This window comes from Myotis brandtii, unplaced genomic scaffold (genome assembly GCF_000412655.1).
Source record: "Myotis brandtii unplaced genomic scaffold, ASM41265v1 scaffold1270, whole genome shotgun sequence".
NCBI lineage: Eukaryota > Metazoa > Chordata > Mammalia > Chiroptera > Vespertilionidae > Myotis > Myotis brandtii.
In genome coordinates, this window is record NW_005354465.1 from 381,387 (window position 1) to 400,055 (window position 18,669).

The following is an 18,669-nucleotide window of genomic DNA, read 5'->3' on the forward strand; positions in this document are numbered from 1 at the left end:
TGGCTGGCTGAAAGCAGGTATCTGGGTTTGTTTAGTTTCTATAATTGAAACTCTGTTGCCATCACTGGCGCTCTAAGCTCTGAGCCTGCTGGCGGCTGAAAGCAGGTTTCTGGGTTTGTTTAGCTTCTATAATTGTAACATTGTTGCATCTGGAGCTCAAAGCTGGGCTGCGGCAGGCGGGGAACCCTGGCTTCCTCTGTCACTGGAGCAAGCAGGCCTCATGTTCGCTTCAGCTGCGTGGCTGCTGGCCGCCATCTTTGTTGGCAGTTAATTTGTGTATCTCGCTGATTAGCCAATGGGAAGGGTAGCGACGTTACGGTTAATTACCCTGTTTCTCTATTATTAGATAGGATTGGTTTTTCACAGAGAGGAAGGGAGAGGGATAGAGAGTCAGAAACACCGATGAGGAGAAACATCGATCAGCTGCCTCCTGCATACTCCCTACTGGGTATGTGCCCACAACCAAGGTACATGCCCTTGACTGGAATCAAACCTGGGACCCTTGAGTCTGCAGGCCGACGCTCTATCCACTGAGCCAAACCAGTTAGGGCACCGCTGCGTTTTGGTAAACATCTTCCCAGGCATCTCTCTGCGCTTGTATATGAAGATCCACCTGTATCCCTAGCCAGTTGCTCAGTGGTTAGAGCATCGGCCCTGAGGCCTGACAGGTTGCGGGTTCAATTCCGGTCAAGGGTACATGCCTCGGTTGCAGGCCCAGTCAGGGTGCATGCAGGAGGCAACCTATCGATGTCTCTCTCTCACATCAATTTTTCTCTGTCTCTCCCCTTCCCTTCCCCTCTCTGTAAAAATCAACAGAAAAAATTTCCTCCGGTGAGGATTAACAACAAAAAAGATCCACCTACAGAGTAATGGAATCATACCTTTTTTCTTCTATAATAGTTTTAGGTCTTTCTGTGTAAGTAAGTACAGATATACATAATTATTTTGAATGGTTGTATTGTATTGAGTTTACAGTTATCTAGTTTGTTCTCTTTATAAACTCTTAGATTTGCCAAACCAGTGTGTGCATTTTTTACATTTTCATACTATTGCCAAACTGCTCTCCCAAATGCTTGTACCAGTTCACAGTACACAGTACATGGGCAGTTTATGAAAGCCCATTTCTCTAGGCCCTCAGAAGGCAGGGTATCATGAGTCTTTTTTAATCTTATGGGTGAAAAGAATATTCGTTTTTATAATGGTTTGTTTGCTTTTTTAAATTTTTTTAAAAAATATATTTTTTTATTTCAGAGAGGAAGGGAGAGGGAAAGATAGAAACATCAATGATGAGAATCATTGATTGGCTGCCTCCTGCACACCCCCTACTGGGGATCGAGCAACCTGGGCATGTGCCCTGACCCGGAATCAACCGTGAACTCCTTGTTCATAGGTTGAAGCTCAACCACTGAGCAACACTGGCTGGGCTGTTTGCATTTCTTTGATTAATGAGAAGTGAGTACCTTTTTTTGTATTTATTATTTGTGTTTCTTCTATGAATTGCCTTTTTGTAGACAGGGGAACTGGCCCCTGTCCTGCATACAATAGTCAGTGTGCCCTTTGTTAGGTGACGTCATTGGCCTACCTTCTGCTTTGGACAGGTCCTGAAAGACTCCTTCATCGGCAATGCCAAAACCTGCATGATCGCCAACATCTCACCCAGCCACGTGGCCACTGAACACACACTGAACACCCTGCGCTATGCTGACCGGTGAGTCCTTCTCAGGCGGCAGGTCATGCGCACATGCGTGTGTGCCTGTGTGTGTGTGATGCACACACAGAGATCTGACCTTGAGGTCCATTAGGGATTGTGCACTTGGTCATTTGAAAAATGTGATCTGCTAGGCCCTGGCATTTTACAAATGTGACTGTGACAAGAGGAAGGTGACACATTCCCTGTTCAGTAGCTTTTAAGTGGCTAATGGGAGATGAAATAGTTTTCTGGAATAGAATCTTCCCACTAGCCTCTGCCCTAATTATAAGAGACATAATACCTATTACTTGTCAAGGCAGAAGCACTTAGAAGAAACCAACCCAGACGTTATAGGAGGATAAACGGAGGCCTAGAGAAGGGCAGGAGCTGTTGGCAGACCTGTGGACATGTGTTTCCTGTGGGAGGTGAAGGTGCGGAAGGGCAGGAGCTGTTGGCAGACCTAGTGCCTCTTACCTGTGGACATGTGTTTCCTGTGGGAGGTGAAGGTGCTCTCATTACCATCCTCTCCTCTGGCTTCTTTGCTGCCTGATCTTGTCTCACATCCTCCTCTATGGTCTCGCAGGAGTTGTCTCCAGACTAACAAACTATTTGAGGGAAACCTGTTATTTTATTACTGTTGAAGAATCTTAGTATCCAGGGCATTTTATGAAACTCATTGAAAAGAAAAGATGAGCTATCATTTAAGTTCCATGAAAACAGGAAGGAACCTTATCTACCTTTTTCTCCACTATATCTCTGCTTCCCGGACAATACTTGCTACCTAATAGATGCACAATAAATATTTGTGAATGAAAGGAGGCACTCCTCCTGGGTGTCAGGGCTTGAGAGAGGCCTTCTGTGTACTTTATCTCATTTAAATAGGAGAGACCATTTACAAAGTGGTTACAACACTGGGCTCTAGCGTCATACTGTCTGGGCCAATACCCTGCTTCTGCCACTAGCTCCTGAGTGGCCTGGGACAAGATTTCAATTTCTCTGAGCCCCGTTTCCTTCCAAAAGGAAATAATAGCACCTACCTCACATAGCAGTTAAGTGGAACCAATGAGGTAATATGTATGAAGAGCTTAGCACCATGCCCAGTAGTGAGGACTCAGTGTATGTTAACTTTTGATATTAGTAGGTCCCCCAAATAAGTTTCCTGAAGGAGGTTTCTTTTATTACATGGTTTTCCTAATGCCAGCACATTAGCCCTGCTAGAAGAAAGTGGCTACTTCACAAACTGAGATCAGATAGAAGATGCATGATGATCCAAATTGTTTCCATAAAACCACTATGATTTGAAGTTCTTTTCCCCCTCGTGTTCATTACCCAGCTTCAACAATTATGAACTCTAAGCTGATCTTGTTTCATAACCCCACCCAGTCCCCAAATCATAGACATCATATCAATTGCTTGAACTTCATCATTAGGAACAGACATTCCTCCCAGTGCTCAGTGAAGGAAGATGGAAATAATCCTTTATCATAGGGGATGTACTGAGTACAATTGAGAGATTATTTGAATAATTTTGGTTAAAAAGAAAAAGAATAGAAAAAGTACAATAGAAACAATCTCTCCCATTCAAAGTAGTCTGATAAATTATTGAAAATAAATATGAAAGCCATTTGTTTTATATGCTCAAATGAGGCCTAATTTTAGGTATTAATCTATGCACACATAGAATGAGGATGATTTTATTGCTTAAAATTTCCCCTCTCTGATTTAAAATTTTCACCTCTCCACATACTAGAAAAATGTTGCTAAGCATCCAAAAATAAAGTTCCAGCTGGACCCCAACAGGTTTATCAGAAGAGAGCTCTGTGAAAGGAGTGACTCTGGTCACAGGCAGAGTATACTGGAAGCATTTAGCATCGATGACCAAATTACCTGTAGGATTCCTTCTGGCACTAAGGTTTCTAGAAATATTTCTTAGGAGAAATTTTGGTTTCTCTCTTAATGAAACTAAAATAGCTCAAATTTGAATAACAAGAAGTAATTTGGAACCATTTAGACTTGCTGTGGCACCTGCCAGCCCATTCTTTGTATGCATGCCCTACTGCAACACCTAAGCAAAGGCCCATCCATGGACACAATTCATGTCTTGCTACATCTCTTTGCTTAGCTGTGTTATCTGCTAGCCTTGCTTCTCAGACTAAAAGGAATATTTAAATCAAGTTTCAGTGTCAGATTTACTGTCTTGGTTTTCAGAAATGGTCAGAGGGGTCATTTAGCCCCCATTGAGGATTGTATTAAAATCAAAGCAATGGAAAAGACATTTTCCAGGACCCCCCAGGCAGAAGGACTGCTCCCTCTTAGGGGATTTTAATCTACAAACCAATCACCGGAGAGTTACATTTTTACCTAAAGTCTCCTTGTAATTCCTAATTTTTACAGTTTTTGTGTTAAGTATCACAAAGTAAGAGACTTTAATCTTGGCAACTGAATCCTAGCAGAGAGCTAATTCTGGATTTTTCTATGTTCTCCTGAATTTCTGTGTGGAATAGAGCATGGTTTTCTATTTCTCTATCTGGGGGCGATTTTTGCCTCCCTGGGAACATTTGGCGATGTCTGGAGACCGTTTTGATTGTCGTACTGGGGGAGAAGTGCTACTGGCATGAAGTGGGTGGAGGCCCACCATGCTATTAAACATCCCACAGTGCACAGGACAGCGCCCCCAACAGAGAATTTCCTGGCCCCAAATACCACTAGTGCTAAGGTTGAGAAACCCTGGGAATAGACAGGTCATTTTCCCTTATTGGTATTAGCACAAGCCTGCTTATTTCCATAAAGCTTTTGCTTCCTGAAGTGTCCAGCAGGTTTGAGGGAACTTGTTTTCTCAGAAGCCTGAAAGTAGGTGGTTTTCAGGAAAAGAGGGCCCAGTTTGTGGAATAGTGACTGGGTGAGTGGGAGACATGAAGCTCCTGAGTTGGCCCACCTCCAGGAAGCGTGGAGTGGGCCCTGCGTGGATGTAGTGAAGTTCTGACCCTAGCTCCTCTGGCCTGTCAGTGACATGGGACTGTGGTGATTTCTAAAACTTATGATTATGGAATGTTGGGTGCATGTTTATATCCTTAGAGAAGACATTGATCTTTTTTGTTCAAGTAAAGAGGGCTCCCAGTCCTTGTAATACTTTGCTTTGGTTTTGTTTCCCTGAAAGTTGTAGAAAAGGAATTATAGAACATGAAGAATCCCATTTAACATAAAATGGTCCTTTACAGGGTCAAAGAACTAAAGAAAGGCATCAAATGTTGCACTTCAGCTGCCAGTCGAAATCGGACATCTGGAAACTCTTCTCCAAAACGAATTCAGAGCTCCCCTGTGGCCCTGTCAGGGGATAAGTGTTCTCCCAAAAAAGTCAAGCTGGGGCTTCAGCAGTCACTCACAGTGGCACCTGGCTCCACAAGAGGGAAAGCCCATCCTCTGGCCAGCCACCCACCCAACATCCCTTTTACTTCTGTTCCTAAAGTCCCTGGTAAAAAGGGCAGTTCCAGAGGGAGTCCTCAAGAGTGGGTCTTTCAGACTAGCCCTGTCAAAGGAACTGTGCAGTCTGGACAGTCAGCCAAAAAAAAGGAAGAAGAATTAGCTTCATTGTGCTCTGAGAAAAATCAGAACAGCCACAAAACTGCCCTTGGGTGCGGAAGCAGGGCCCCTGGCCCAGGACAAGACCTGGTGCATGGTAAGCTGACCAACAAGTGCAAGAAAGTGCAGACTGTGCAGCCAGTGCAGAAGCAGCTTGTGTCACGGGTTGAGCTCTCCTTTGGCAATGCCCACCACTTAGCAGAGTACAGCCAGGGCAGCAAGGCGGACACGCTTGCTAGGCCTGCCTCTGAAGCTTGGACCAACATCCCTCCACATCAGAAGGAGAGGGAGGAACATTTGCGCTTTTATCACCAGCAGTTCCAGCAGCCACCTCTCCTCCAACAGAAGTTAAAGTACCAACCACTGGAAAGGCTTTTATGCCAGTACAGGCCCCAAGAGGGGCAGCTCCAGAATGAGACCCCTCCTCCCTTGCACTCTTCTTCTGAGAGTCATGATGGAGCCCAAGCTGAGGACCTTGATGACAGCGATTTCAGTGAAGATTCTTTCTCACATGTCTCCAGTCAGAGGACCACGAAGCACAGAAACACCCTGGAGAATAGCGAAGGCTCATTCTTCCTTCATCAGAGAGAACAAGGTCCTGAGGAGCAGGTGGCTGAAAGGCAGCAGAGTCTGCTTTTTAGCCCCAGGTTAGATGGTGATGAGAAGGATCCAACCGGAAGCTGGATGTATGCCAGGAATCCCACAAGCCACAGAAGAGCAGCAGTTGATCCTGGCCACAGCCCAAGTAAAGTGCCCTTGGACTGGAGCAAAGAAGAGGACTCTACCTCCTCAGGGCCTTCTCCCAGAGACATACTGGCAGAGAAGCCTTACTGCTCACAGGTACACTTTGTTTATAACCAGAAGAGAGGCAGTGGCTCAGCCTCGGATTTCAAACAGGATGCCCTCAGAAGTGAAGTTCCTGGGCAGGCTGAGGGCAGCTCACCATCCCTGAAGGAAGAGGATTTCACTTCCTCACTATCCCTCATTGCTGTTGCTGGATCCCCAGACCAAAGAGACACAGTCGGCACACCTCTGAAGGAACTCGGTGAAGGCAACCTAAATGTGGCAACCAGAACAGTGAAAACCAGTCATCCTTTCCAAGGAGAAGCCTCTCAGGAGGAATTGGGCATGTGCTCTGAATATGCTTCTGGGCTGATGGCTCCCCTCACTGTGTCCCTCCTGGAGAACCCCGACGATGAGGGCCCTCCTCCCTTGAACCAGCCAGCCCAGGATGGGGCTACACACAGTCTCGCGGGCACAGAGGGGCCATCTGTGGGCCATACAGTGCCATCTGGTGATCAAGAGGTAGGCCTGCCAGTGTCTTTGACAAGTGGGCACCTGTGGCTCTCATCATCTCCCCCTGACAATAAGCCTGGTGCTGATCTGCCAGCCCTGTCCCCATCACCCATCCGACAGGACCCACCTGACAAGCTGCCCAACAGGGTGGCTGGCCTGGGAGAGGGCAACCAGAGCAGAGAGACTGCACTTTTTTCCCTGAAGCACATGGCTAGTGAACAGTATGATGCCAGTGCTAAGGAGACAGAACTGAACGGTTCCCAGGGTTTCTCAGGAGAGCCCTTCCCCACCATACATGCAGGAAGACCCCATTGTGAGCCTGCACCCACCCCACAAACAGGAAGCAGTGATGTGGCTGACCAGCCCTGGGTTCAGGAGAGAAAGCATCTGGCAGGGCTCGGTTGGCAGGAGCTGGATTTGTCCATAGAATCCATCAAGTTGCCCTGTTACAATGAGGACATTGCTTGGCTCAAACATAGGCCAATCCAAAGGTGCTTAGCAAGGCCAGGCTCTCCCCTGGTTCCCAGCTGCTCTCCCAAGACTGCCGGGACACTGCATCAGCCCACCCTGGGGCACGCACAGTAAGTTGGACTCTCTCCATGAGACTTGAACTCCTTTGGCACCCCTCTCCCACCCCAGTTTAATGTTTTACCTATTTTGGGAATGGCTATGGTTAGCTGTGTCAGCTATACTGCAACTAGAGAAAGGCTTTGTTCAGCTTTTCAAGGAAATCGGTCTAGATCAGTGGTTCTCAACCTTCCTAATGCCGCGACCCTTTAATACAGTTCATGTTGTGGTGACCCCCAACCATAAAATTATTTTCGTTGCTACTTCATAACTAATTTTGCTATTATGAATCGTAATGTAAATATCTGATATGCAGGATGTATTTTCATTGTTACAAATTGAACATAATTAATGCATTGTTACAAATTGAACATAATTAATCACAAAAACAATAGGTAATTATATATGTGTTTTCTGATGGTCTTAGGCAACCCCTGTGAAAGGGTCGTTCGACCCCCAAAGGGTCGCGACCCACAGGTTGAGAACCGCTGGTCTAGATGCATCTGATATGAATAAAACGTTGGGGCAGGCCTACCAGGATAGGCCTCTGCCTGGGAAAACTGAGATGTGAGAAGGGAGGATCTGTCCCCATAAGCAGGCCTATGACCTCTGGTGAGGTCAGAATCCTCTTCATTCTGTTGGGTCTGTGTTCCCAGAAGTGTTGCCCAGCAACCCATTAGCTGTGGTGTTGTGTCCTCAAAGCTAAGGTTGGGTACCTCCCAAGACAGGGAAGATAAAAATGAGGGTGGGGCTGTGTGTGGATGGTGCAGCAGAGATGAGACAGCAGCCTTAGAGGATGTGAAAGAAAGGACGTGGAGGATCTAGCAGACCCCCTCACAGTATCAGAAGCCTCAGAGCTGGAGGGCAGGATGAACAAATACTTCCTTTATGAGGCTACAGCCCTTTGTTGGGGCTCCTGTTACCTAGGCTAGCTGTCTGTCTGCTACTCACTGATGCTCAGGCCAGGGCTGTGGCCAGAGGAATCAGGTGAGGGGGGCCTGCCTCTCCTGGGTAGATCATCTTGTTGTCTCTGTGGTCTCTGCCCATCGGTAGGGTCTGACAAAAGGCAGATCTTCTGGCTTCTAGGTCAAATACCCTCGCTTTGGTCCTGGACCTCTCAGAAGTAGAAATGACAGCAGGCTCTACCTTGTGCCAAGTGTGCCAGCTGGAGTGGCACTGCCTTGACCCTTTCTGCAGAGAAGCTGTGGGCAGCTCCTCTCTAGAAGCAGCACCCTTAGTGTACCTGGAGAGGTAGGGGACAGTTCCAGAAGCCCCAGACTCTCCCAGTATCTCACTGGTATTTCCTAGTTTCTTGACAAGTCCTGAGAACAGGTGGGGGCAGGGGGAGGTTGGGTGAGTTGGTCCTGGTCAGAGCCTTGACCACTTTGGGCAGAGCCAGCTCCTGGCTTGGAAATGGGGCTCAGCTCCTAAAAGCTACCCAGGAGAGATGGGAGGCCCAGAGGTTCACAGCATCCCCTCTGGTGTTCCCAGGCAGGTGGTCATCCGAGCACACCAGGAACAGCTGGATGAAATGGCCGAGTTGGGCTTCAAAGAGGAGACACTGATGAGCCAGCTGGCTCCTAACGTAAGTGGCCTTGGCTGGACACTCAGGGGCTGTTGGCAATTAGTCTGTAGTAGTATGATGGTCAGCTTTGTTTGCTGTGGTTAGGTGTGGGGTAAGGGTCTGCGCCACACGCTAACCATTGTTGAGGCTTTGGGCCTCCTCTTGCCACTCCTCTGGGATAGCTTCAGGGAGTACAAGGACAGGTGGGGGATGGTGCTACACTCCCCATTCCCAGGCTAAAATGCTTCTCGCCTCTATCCCTCACCGTTCTGCCTTCCCAGCAGCTTATTTGGGGCCCTCCTTGTGACAGTAACAGTGAGCCACATGCAGACTAGAAGTACTTCTACAAAAACACCCCCTACCCTGAAAAATACGTCTATATAAAGTGTCCCAAATGCAGAGAAGTGGGACCCACCCTGTGCCATAGTAACTGCTGCAGGTTTTACAGCTGGAGGGCCTGGGCACTGAAGTTTTCCTGCAAGAGAAAAGCAGGTCTGGGAGAGGGCCAGCAACAGCACCATTTGTCCTTTGTTTCCTATCTCAGGATTTTGAAGATTTTGTCACCCAGTTGGATGAAATCATGGTTCTGAAGTCCAAGTGCATCCAGAGTCTGAGGAACCAGCTGCAGCTATACCTGGCCTGCCATAGGCTGTCTGAGGCCCCTGAGAGGACAGTGGTGTCTTAGAGCAAATCCAGTATGGGGTGGTGGGGGCAGCTCAAGAGCCTGTGCTAGGTTCTCAGGGGTTGGAGGAGCTTCTGCCAGATCATCCCTGCAGATATCAGAACCCACTCCCTGGACCTGTCCATGCTAGCCTCTCCATAGCCACACGCGGCCTTGGCTGGGCCCCAGCTCCTCTCTCAGGGACAAGCCTCTATCCTTCAGTTCCAAGTGCAGGAGCATCTTAATGTGCCCCTCACTTTTCTTCGAGGCTGGAAGAGAATTTGTCTTACTAACCCCTTGTCTGTAGAAACACACAGAATAACCCTGTAGATGTTTCTGAATTTGAAACTAAGAGTATGGGTAGTCAGTGGAAACCTACAGGCCAGAGGTTACAAGCTGGGGAAGATGACATGCTGAGCCCAGGAGCTTTATCAGGTGAATTCTGTGCCTGTTGTTGAGCCAAAAACTAAAACATTGATGCTAGTGGGGCAGGGGCAGGGTGAGCTCTGCCCCATTATTTGGGGCTTTAGGTTGGCTTTTGAAATGTAAAATGAATAAACTTTGACTTGCTATGTCTTTAACAGCAGAAAATGTGAGACACACTTTATGCTTTCAGTTCTTCTCCCTTCCTGCAATCCAGTTCTTTGTCCATCTCTGCCTTTTGCTGGGATGATCAGCCTTTTACAAGCCCCCAAAGCCCTCATAATCCTGTTGGCATTTCCAGGCTCCAATCTGAGACTCCTCACCCATCACACCCACTCATGGAACAGTTGAAGAGCTAGTGGTTCTCAGGCAAGTCCATCTCCTAGCTCACCTTCATCCAGAAAACCCTGGTCTACTCCCCCTTCTCAAAATAGCCTGTGTTCGGTATCTTGGCAATGAGTATTTTAGTCAACAGTCTGAGATTCTGAAGCAGAATTTTTACACACAATCTTCACTTGAGTTCTGCTTGCTGTCTATCATTTTAGCAGGAAGAAGCTTAAGACAAGAAATGCAAAGTGGCCTCCAGGTGGCCATCATTTACCAAGGCCACCATGGGTCAAATCAAGATTCGTGTGTCACAGCCATGGCCCTGACAACCATTATGCTATGAAAGTTTTAATTGCCTACAGGTAAAGAATAAATTTTAATGGCTTTAAAAGGGGGGCTTAATTTTAAAGGCCAAAAGTAGAGGGGCTAGCTGGCTTTCTGAGACTACAGCCCTGCTATTCTTTGTCAACTTTTGTCAACCTCTGGCCATGCCTGATCTGACCACTAGAGGGCAGCCTCTTTCCACTTTGGTGCTTCCTGGCCCAAAGGCTCTGCAGTCCTTCAAGTGATCACTAAAAGAATAAACCCACCTCCACCCAAGAGCACAACAGGGACTACAGGACAGTATTAAGTATAAGGACAAGAAACTTTAGGGATAAATCTAGTTCTATCAGCTACAACAGCACCACTGAGAGAGCTGGTGAAGCAGTTTGCATCCAGTCCTACCTGTGGCACAGAGTACATAAACGTCTGGGATCACAGGAAGAGGGACTTCTTCCTCATTTCTGGGTAATTACCCCAAAGGCCTAGCCTGTCTCACCTCAACAGCCAGTCTCACAGGAAGGCATATGTCCTTGGTCCAGAGACCAAGCTAGGTCAGGTTTAAACAGGTCTTCCTCTTGGCCTGCCTTTGTGAACCAAAACCAGGGCAAACTGGAGGGCCAGCTCCTGGGTCTCCCAGGCCTAGAGTAGGAAGAAAGTATTGAAGTGACAAAGTGGTTAGGTCCTGATTCATCCCCAGCAAGCAAATCTAAGCAGGAAATCACTCACTCACACACAAGTAAAATGGCCCTTGGCAATAAATTGATAGCAGGACATACCTTTTAGATTTTTATTAGTTTTCTCTGAAGAATCAAAATAGTTATTAGCAAATTACTTTAGATTAATCAAGACTGTATATCCTCCGTATTTAGATATTTAATGATGTACAGCATAATACAAAACAAACCAAAGAGACTGATTTCTATGACTAGCTGTTACTCATTGTGTCATCCTAGAGGAAATTGATAGCGGGACATACCTTTTAGATTTTTATTAGTTTTCTCTGAAGAATCAAAATAGTTATTAGCAAATTACTTTAGATTAATCAAGACTGTATATCCTCCGTATTTAGATATTTAATGATGTACAGCATAATACAAAACAAACCAAAGAGACTGATTTCTATGACTAGCTGTTACTCATTGTGTCATCCTAGAGCAGGGGACTGGTGGGAGAGGCTGTTCTCCAAAGAGAACTGAGGTGGAGTTAGTGCTGGGCAACTAAATCATGACCTGTTTCTCCCCAACTCAGTGTGCTGGGAAGGGGCCAATGATTTCTTAATGTGACAACTGTTTCCTAGAGCAGGGGGCTCTAAAATCCTGGTAGCAGAGGATTGTGGTCCAAACCAAGCCGAAAGAAACAGGCTGGGTCAGGGAAGCATGGTAACTGCCTGGCAGAAGAGGCAAACTCAGGGCCCCATGGGGAAAGGGCATTCTTTGCACCTCAGTGACATTGCAGAACCAGTGTAACACTAAGAGACTTTGTTAAAAGGGGGGGAAAATAAAACCCTGGAAGAACCTTTCAATTGCACTCAACCTGTATTACAGTTCAGTCCACCAGTGCAGGGGGGGAGGGAAGCAACTAGCCCCAGAGCAGCACTGAGTCTGGCCCTCCCGCCTCTTCTCCCTGGCTCCTTTTGGCAGCCAGCCCAGGTTTCAGCTGAGGACATACAGACCCCAGAAAAACCAGAGACATCTCTCTGGAGGGCCAAGGTGGGAAGGACACTTCTCAAAATACAAATACATTTAATATGGAAGGAGCCAGGACAGTTCTAAGGGCATTCACATGCCAAATCTTCCCCACTTTCTCCCCAGCTCAGGGCCTAGGCTCATAGAGACTGGCAAACAGTCTCCACACCTGACCTTCCACCCCCAAAAGAAAATCTGGACGCGCGCCCCTTCTCCTTCCCCACAGGTGGGCTCCTCAGGGCCTCCTGCAGGGGTGGTTCCGTGGCAGGGTTTAGGCAGGGCCTGGTCTCAGCTGGCTCCAGCCCGAGCCATGAGGTCTTCCAAAGCATTGTCCTGGTCATTGTTGTGTAATAGCAGAACTTCCTTAATGTCTTTCAGTTCAAAACCCATTTCCTTAAATTTGCTCATTAACTGAAGAAACTCCAGCATCTAAGGGACAGAAGAGAGTACAGATTAAAGGGGTCTGGCCACACAGCTGAGTGGAGAAATAGATGTATAGGGGGCTGCTTGAGGGAGTCTGTATCCTTCGCCAGAGCCACCTGAGCCTCTCCAAGGTCCCCTTGCACAGGGGTTGCCAACCTTTCGGACCTCACCGACCATCAGTGGCCTGCGGCCCACCAGTTGGCGACTGCTGCCCTAGCAGAGTAGGGCTGTGGAGGAAGCTGGGACCGACAGCTTGATGCCACAGCGCCAACTCTTACTAACCTTTGTTCCAGTCCCACCACCCACATTCCACTTCCACCAAGGCAATTTACTGAACCCAGAAGCAGGCTAGGCAAAGTGGCTAACAATCTTCCCAGTCATCCCAAAGTGCGCTTTATAAGTCCAGATCATTTTTCCCTTCCCTTCTCCGGGATTCCAGGTATTGTCTTCAACCCAACATTTCATCTGAGCCAAACACACCCAAAGTAGCTGGACATTTCGGAAATTCTGCGCTTCAACTGTCTCTGCTTGCAGTCACTGGTAGGGAAAGGGTATTGTGGGTCAGGGGGGGAACCCCAGGAGATTACACTGTGTCTTCTTTCCAGAGGGCATGAAGGTTCCTACCTTTTCCTCTGAACACTGATGCATTTCCAGAGCCTCTTCCACTAAAAGAGGGTCGAAGCCCTTCTCACAGAGCTGTCCATGTACAAAGAGATAGTCGAGAATCTAAGAAAAGAAATAAGAGGTCTAAGCACCTACTGCCACTCCTATCTGTTTCCCAAGAGTCTTACACAAGCCAGCAAGTGTGACATCTCCCCAACCTGGCTATTAGATCCTGGAGAGGACTTGATTTTGTGCCTTGAACTGTATCCATCACAACAGGACCTCAGTGACTATCAGCTGAACAGACAGGCACACCCTTCTAAACATGAGTAGCCATTTTTCAAACGAGTTCCTGTCATAGCTGACTCATATCTCCTAGAACATTAACTCCACAGCCTGGGCAGGGTATTCCTCTAAGAAATAGCTCAAGTCATCATATGTGGAATCTAAGTAACAAAATAAACTGATGAACGAGTGGAACCAGAGACATGGAAGTATGGAACAGTGTGTGGAATCTCAGGGAGAAGGTGGGGGTACAGAGTGAGGAATCAAGGGAGGATGGGTGGGTAGGTGGGAGGTAATCAACCAAGGACCTTGTATCCATATATGCATGGCCCATGAACACAGACAATGGGGCGGTGAGGGCCTGGGGCGGACTGGAGGGGGGTCAATGGGGGAAAAAGAGGGGACATATGTAATAGTTTCAATAATAAAGAATTATTTTTAAAAAGAAATAGCTCAAGTCAGAAAATGCATCTAATGTTTAAGACTCTGGTACCCTATTCTGGAACTCCCTGGGTAGCTATGACAGGATAAAAATTTCTGGGAGAAATCTGACCATATCTCAACCCTAGGATGTGCTCTCAGGAGGGGCAGAAGTGGGGGAGTAGTTGGAAACAGTCCAACAGCTCCAATACTCCCAAGGCTTTCCTTCAGCCTAGTTTCCAGAGCAGCCCCAAAGCAGAAACACTGCTGCTGAGGCTGCTGGTTTCCCCCAAGAAAGTGCCTGAGTCCCCCAAACTCACAGGAACAGACATTGGTGCTGTAAGTCTGGGGGGCTCCAGGATAGAGGCAGGATACTACTTCAGCTCCAGAGGACTGGGACTTCTCTCTGGCTGATCATGCACCTCCCCTCCCCACCAACCAAATGCTCACCTGCTCAATATTCTCTCCTTTTTTCTTCATGGCTCTCAGGACACACTCATAGGAGTAGCCCATGTTGACCACTGTCTCCACACACTGCCGCTCACTGGGGGACAGCGTCTGCAGTTCAGAATAAGCCTGGGGACAGCTGGGAGTGTTGGGCACTTGTGACATTGAGAATTTAGGAGGTGTGGCCTAGTGGTGGAGAAACAAGAGGATCAAGGCAAGAAGATGTGGACCCCAAAAGACATGTTACTGAAATGGCCCAGTCTAGGGGTTTGCCATTTTTGACATTAATCAAAGCCCCAGTCGAAGCAGTCTACCTGGGAGAAAGGGCCAGGTTGCGGGCCAGACATTCTGAAGAGGAATGAAGAGCAGTAGGGGAGCTCCAGGTAAGGAGAGAAAAGCTGGGAAGACATCTCTGCAAGTGTGGCTGTCCTCTACCTCAGCCCACCTTGCAGATGAGAAAGCACCACAAGAGCCACATGCCCTTCCATGCCCAAATCCTCCAGGCTTGAGTTGAAGTTCTGAGACTGCCCACAGGACTGAAGCCCAAGCTGGCTGCTATGGTTTCTTTCCAGAGCTCCATTATCCCTTTCTTAGGCTGTGAAGGGATCATTCACCTCAAACACCCCAAAGTCTGGAGCTGCCTCTTCCAACAAGGTCTCTATCCTCATTTCTATCACTGGGCTGCCCACACATGGCCAGCTCAGGGACCGAGAGCTTTGAGGGTGCTCCACCTTTGCCCCACACTGTGCTTCGATTCCCTGCTACAGCTGCTGTCCTACAGAGCTAGAATATTAGCCACACCAGGCTGTGCCTCAAGGACTGGAATGTGGAATGCACTGGCTATAGGCAGCCTGCTCCCTGCCACCCAATCTTACTAACTCCAGTCTTGATTGTTGGACAGAATCCCATAATTAACTCCTCCCATCTCTTCGGATAATGACTCAGGCCCAAGGCATGAAGGCCAAAGGACCAAACTACCATGGGAACAAGGTCACTAGCTGTTCTGCAGTTTGGCCCAGCTCCCAAGAACCAGGAAAAATGTTTCAACAAATTTTTATTTTTTATGTGGGCATGGGGTTAGGAGACAGGGAGTCTGCTGTCCTACAAGCAAGTTCAAAATTATAGAGCTAAAACCAGATGCTCTCCTCAAAGTCAGCTGGGAAAAGCCAAGACTACAGGCCTCAAAATCCATTGTTTCCACTCAACCATTTAACCCACAGTCACAGGGCTCAGTCATTAGGTTACAGGAGTCAATACACAGATCATGGGGACTGGATCACACCAATCTGGCCACTTTGCAGGCCCCAAGATATTGTCTCCAGGGTCAGACTCTGCCTGGGCACAAGAATACCAACAGCCAAATAGCATTTTGGTCACACTGGTGGCACAGTACTTTTCACATCAAAGTATATTAATGTGAACTCCTAGAGGTTAGTTACCAGGCATTTCTGAATCCTGGGGGCCTGGCTATATGGGCTAGACACAGGGCTCTGATCATCAGTTGAAAAATGGAGGTCTATTAGCATTTCAAAGGGGGAATTTCATTTAACACAGCAAACTGACACTGATCCTCCCCAAAGCCTACTAAAATAATAAAAACTATTAACTTTTAAGGTCAAAGAAACAGAGGGAACAGCAGGGGGAAATCTGAAGCTAAGAGGCAAGGTAACAGAAGCAATGAAATTACAAATGAGAGATAGGAGAGGGGTTCAGTATTTGGAAGCAAGAGGTACTGCTGGGATAAAGCAAGAGCACAAAATGAGTGCTCAGAGCAGTAAAAACCTCAGGCAATAAATACCTTTCCCCACCCATCTTCACCCTCCACAGGAGGCAGAAGGTTTAGTCTCTAGTCTAGAAAATGAGAACCAAACAACAAAAAGGAGGTTTAGACACCAGGCATAGCATACAACTGAGAGAGGGACAAGAACCAAAACAGGGATTAAGTAAAAGTCTATAGCAGCCTTACCCAAGCTTCCTTAGCCCTCAAGCACAATTCTCTGGAGAAATTATAGCAGCCACAAAGACCTTCACATTTTGCAGAGCTCCCCTCAAAGCCAATTAACTTTCAACCTATAGTGAAGTTTAACAATCAGCAAGCACAGTGGGAAGAGATACTGGCTAGAGTTAAGTCAGGCAGTTTTATACTGGACTCAGAATAAAGGCACATTATAAGATTGTTCTCTCAAGATGATCCCATGGATTTCTCAACTATTAAGATTAGCTTATGTAAACACTAAAACATGAAGTCAAAATCTGAAAACTAAGACCCAAACATTGGGCCTAAAATAGCCAACAAGAACCAAATTCCAGGAATACTTCCCTGGGAGTTCCTAAGTGAAGTGTGTGTACAGCCCAGATGACCACACCATCACCTCCCACTGGCCTCAAGTCACTGACTATCTTGGAGGAAAGAGCTTCTCTCACAGAGAAAGGTTCTCACTGGGTTTCAAAGACTCATACTAAGAGAGAGGGCCAGGATGGAAACCAGGCTTTGCTCCCTGAGGGTAAGGGTCATGACTTCCTTAGAGAGCGGTTCTGTTTCTATGGGCCCTTGAAGGCAGCAAGTTCCCAGGCCAGCAAGAAACAGAGCCTCTCCCACCCTAAAATGAATGGATCCAAAAGAAACTTCACAATCAGGTGGTTCCCACACTATGAATGGATCCAAAAGAAACTTCACAATCAGGTGGTTCAAAGAATGAGTGTTCTGGTTTGAGAAAGAGCTGTCATTAGTTCATCTAAATGGTTACTATAACTTTAAGGGGAGTCAGGGTGGGGAGGTAGCTGAGGAACCCTAATCCTTCCCAGAGTGCATTTAATTTCTAAAATATACAGTATATTACCCTAGCCAGTCTGGCTCAATGGATAGAGTGTCCGCCTGCAGACTGAAAGGTCCCAGGTTCAATTCCGGTCAAGGGCACATGCCCAGGTTACAGGATCAATCTCCAGTAGGGGGTGTACAGAAGGCAGCTGATCAATGATTCTCTCATCATTGATGTTTCTAATCTCTCTCTCCCTCTCTTAAATCAATAGAAAAAATTTTCTTAAAATTTTTTTTAAAGAAATACTGCCCTGGGGAGCCAACAGAGTGCCCCCTAAAGTCTCTGAGGAACTGATTTCTAGAAGGTAGCACCAGAGTATTTTGTGTTTTTGTTTTTTTTTCTTTTTGTGTGAATCCTCACCGGAGGATATTTTTCCATTGATTTTTAGAGACAGTGAAAGGGAGTGGGGGAGAGACAGAGAGAGAGAAACATCAAAATGAGAGAGATACTGGTTGCCTCTGCAACTAAGGTTATGTGCCCTTGATCAGAATCGAACCCAGGACCCTTCAGTCCAAGGGCTAACTACTGAGCCAAACCAGCTAGGGCCCATGGAAATTTACAAGCAGCAGTGAGCTCTCTGACAATAGAAGCACTGAAACAGACAATAATTTACCAAGAATGCTATTGCTGGGACCTTACTCTCACTGTGCAGGCCAAGGTTCATCCTTTTACCAACTAATAGCAGGCTTCTTAAGGTGTCTGAGAGATATCCCAACAATACAATCAGGCTCCTTTCTGGCTTTAAATACTGTCTTTGATAGGCTGTCATTTTAAGAATCTGTGAACTGGCCCTAACCGGTTTGGCTCAGTGGATAGAGCATCGCCCTGCGGACTGAAGGGTCCCAGGTTCAATTCTGGTCAAGGGCATGTACCTTGGTTGCGGGCACATCCCCAGTAGGGGGTGTGCAGGAGGCAGCTGATCAATGTTTCTCTCTCATTGATGTTTCTAACTCTCTGTCCCTCTCCCTTCCTCTCTGTAAAAAAATCAATAAAATATGTATTTAAAAAAAAAAAAAAGAATCTGTGGACTGGTCAAAGAAACAGGGAACAGCAGGGGAAAATCTGACTTCCATGGTTTCTATCCTAGAATGCAACAGTGTATACACTCTGTGACAAAGCAGGCTCACCTCACATGCAACTTTTTGTGTGTGTGACAAAACCAGATGATCTTTTAGAAAATCTGGTTTTGTCACACACACAAAAAGTTGCATGTGAGGTGAGCCTGTATTTGGAGGTGACGATTCTTCTGTGCACACAGACAAGACAGAGAGGGAAGGCGTCTGGGATATCATATCAGAAGGGGCCAGGGCTGGCACAAGACGCAAATCTCTTTTCAACCCTTACTTAAACATCAAATCTAAATCCCCAGCTACCCCTCTCCCTCCCTTTGGAGAAAACTGCAAAATTCTTAGCAGAGAGAGAAAAAAAGGAATTGCACCATTAAAACCAATGTGTTTAAAGTGACAAATTTCTATGTTTTTCTTGGACTTCCAATACAAATTATCTCCCAGGTACTAAAGCACCACCCAGTCTGAAGAAACCCACAAATTGGCTGA

The 18,669-nt window shown here is 46.9% G+C and overlaps 2 protein-coding genes across 2 annotated transcripts in view; one reads left to right on the forward strand and one right to left on the reverse strand.

Annotated features, from left to right (window-relative positions):
- Positions 1–9,948, forward strand: part of KIF24 (kinesin family member 24) — a 48,696-nt gene extending 38,748 nt beyond the window's left edge. The window contains exons 9-12 of the mRNA XM_005859527.2: positions 1,599–1,708; positions 4,909–7,146; positions 8,624–8,717; positions 9,241–9,948. Coding sequence (XP_005859589.1) covers positions 1,599–1,708; positions 4,909–7,146; positions 8,624–8,717; positions 9,241–9,381 — 2,583 coding nt within the window. The 3' untranslated portion in view covers positions 9,382–9,948. The remainder of the gene's footprint in view (positions 1–1,598; positions 1,709–4,908; positions 7,147–8,623; positions 8,718–9,240) is intronic.
- Positions 9,949–11,404: 1,456 nt separating this feature from the next.
- UBAP1 (ubiquitin associated protein 1) overlaps positions 11,405–18,669 on the reverse strand; it is a 38,712-nt gene continuing 31,447 nt past the window's right edge. The window contains 3 exon segments of the mRNA XM_014534231.1: positions 11,405–12,545; positions 13,164–13,265; positions 14,298–14,480. Coding sequence (XP_014389717.1) covers positions 12,405–12,545; positions 13,164–13,265; positions 14,298–14,480 — 426 coding nt within the window. The 3' untranslated portion in view covers positions 11,405–12,404.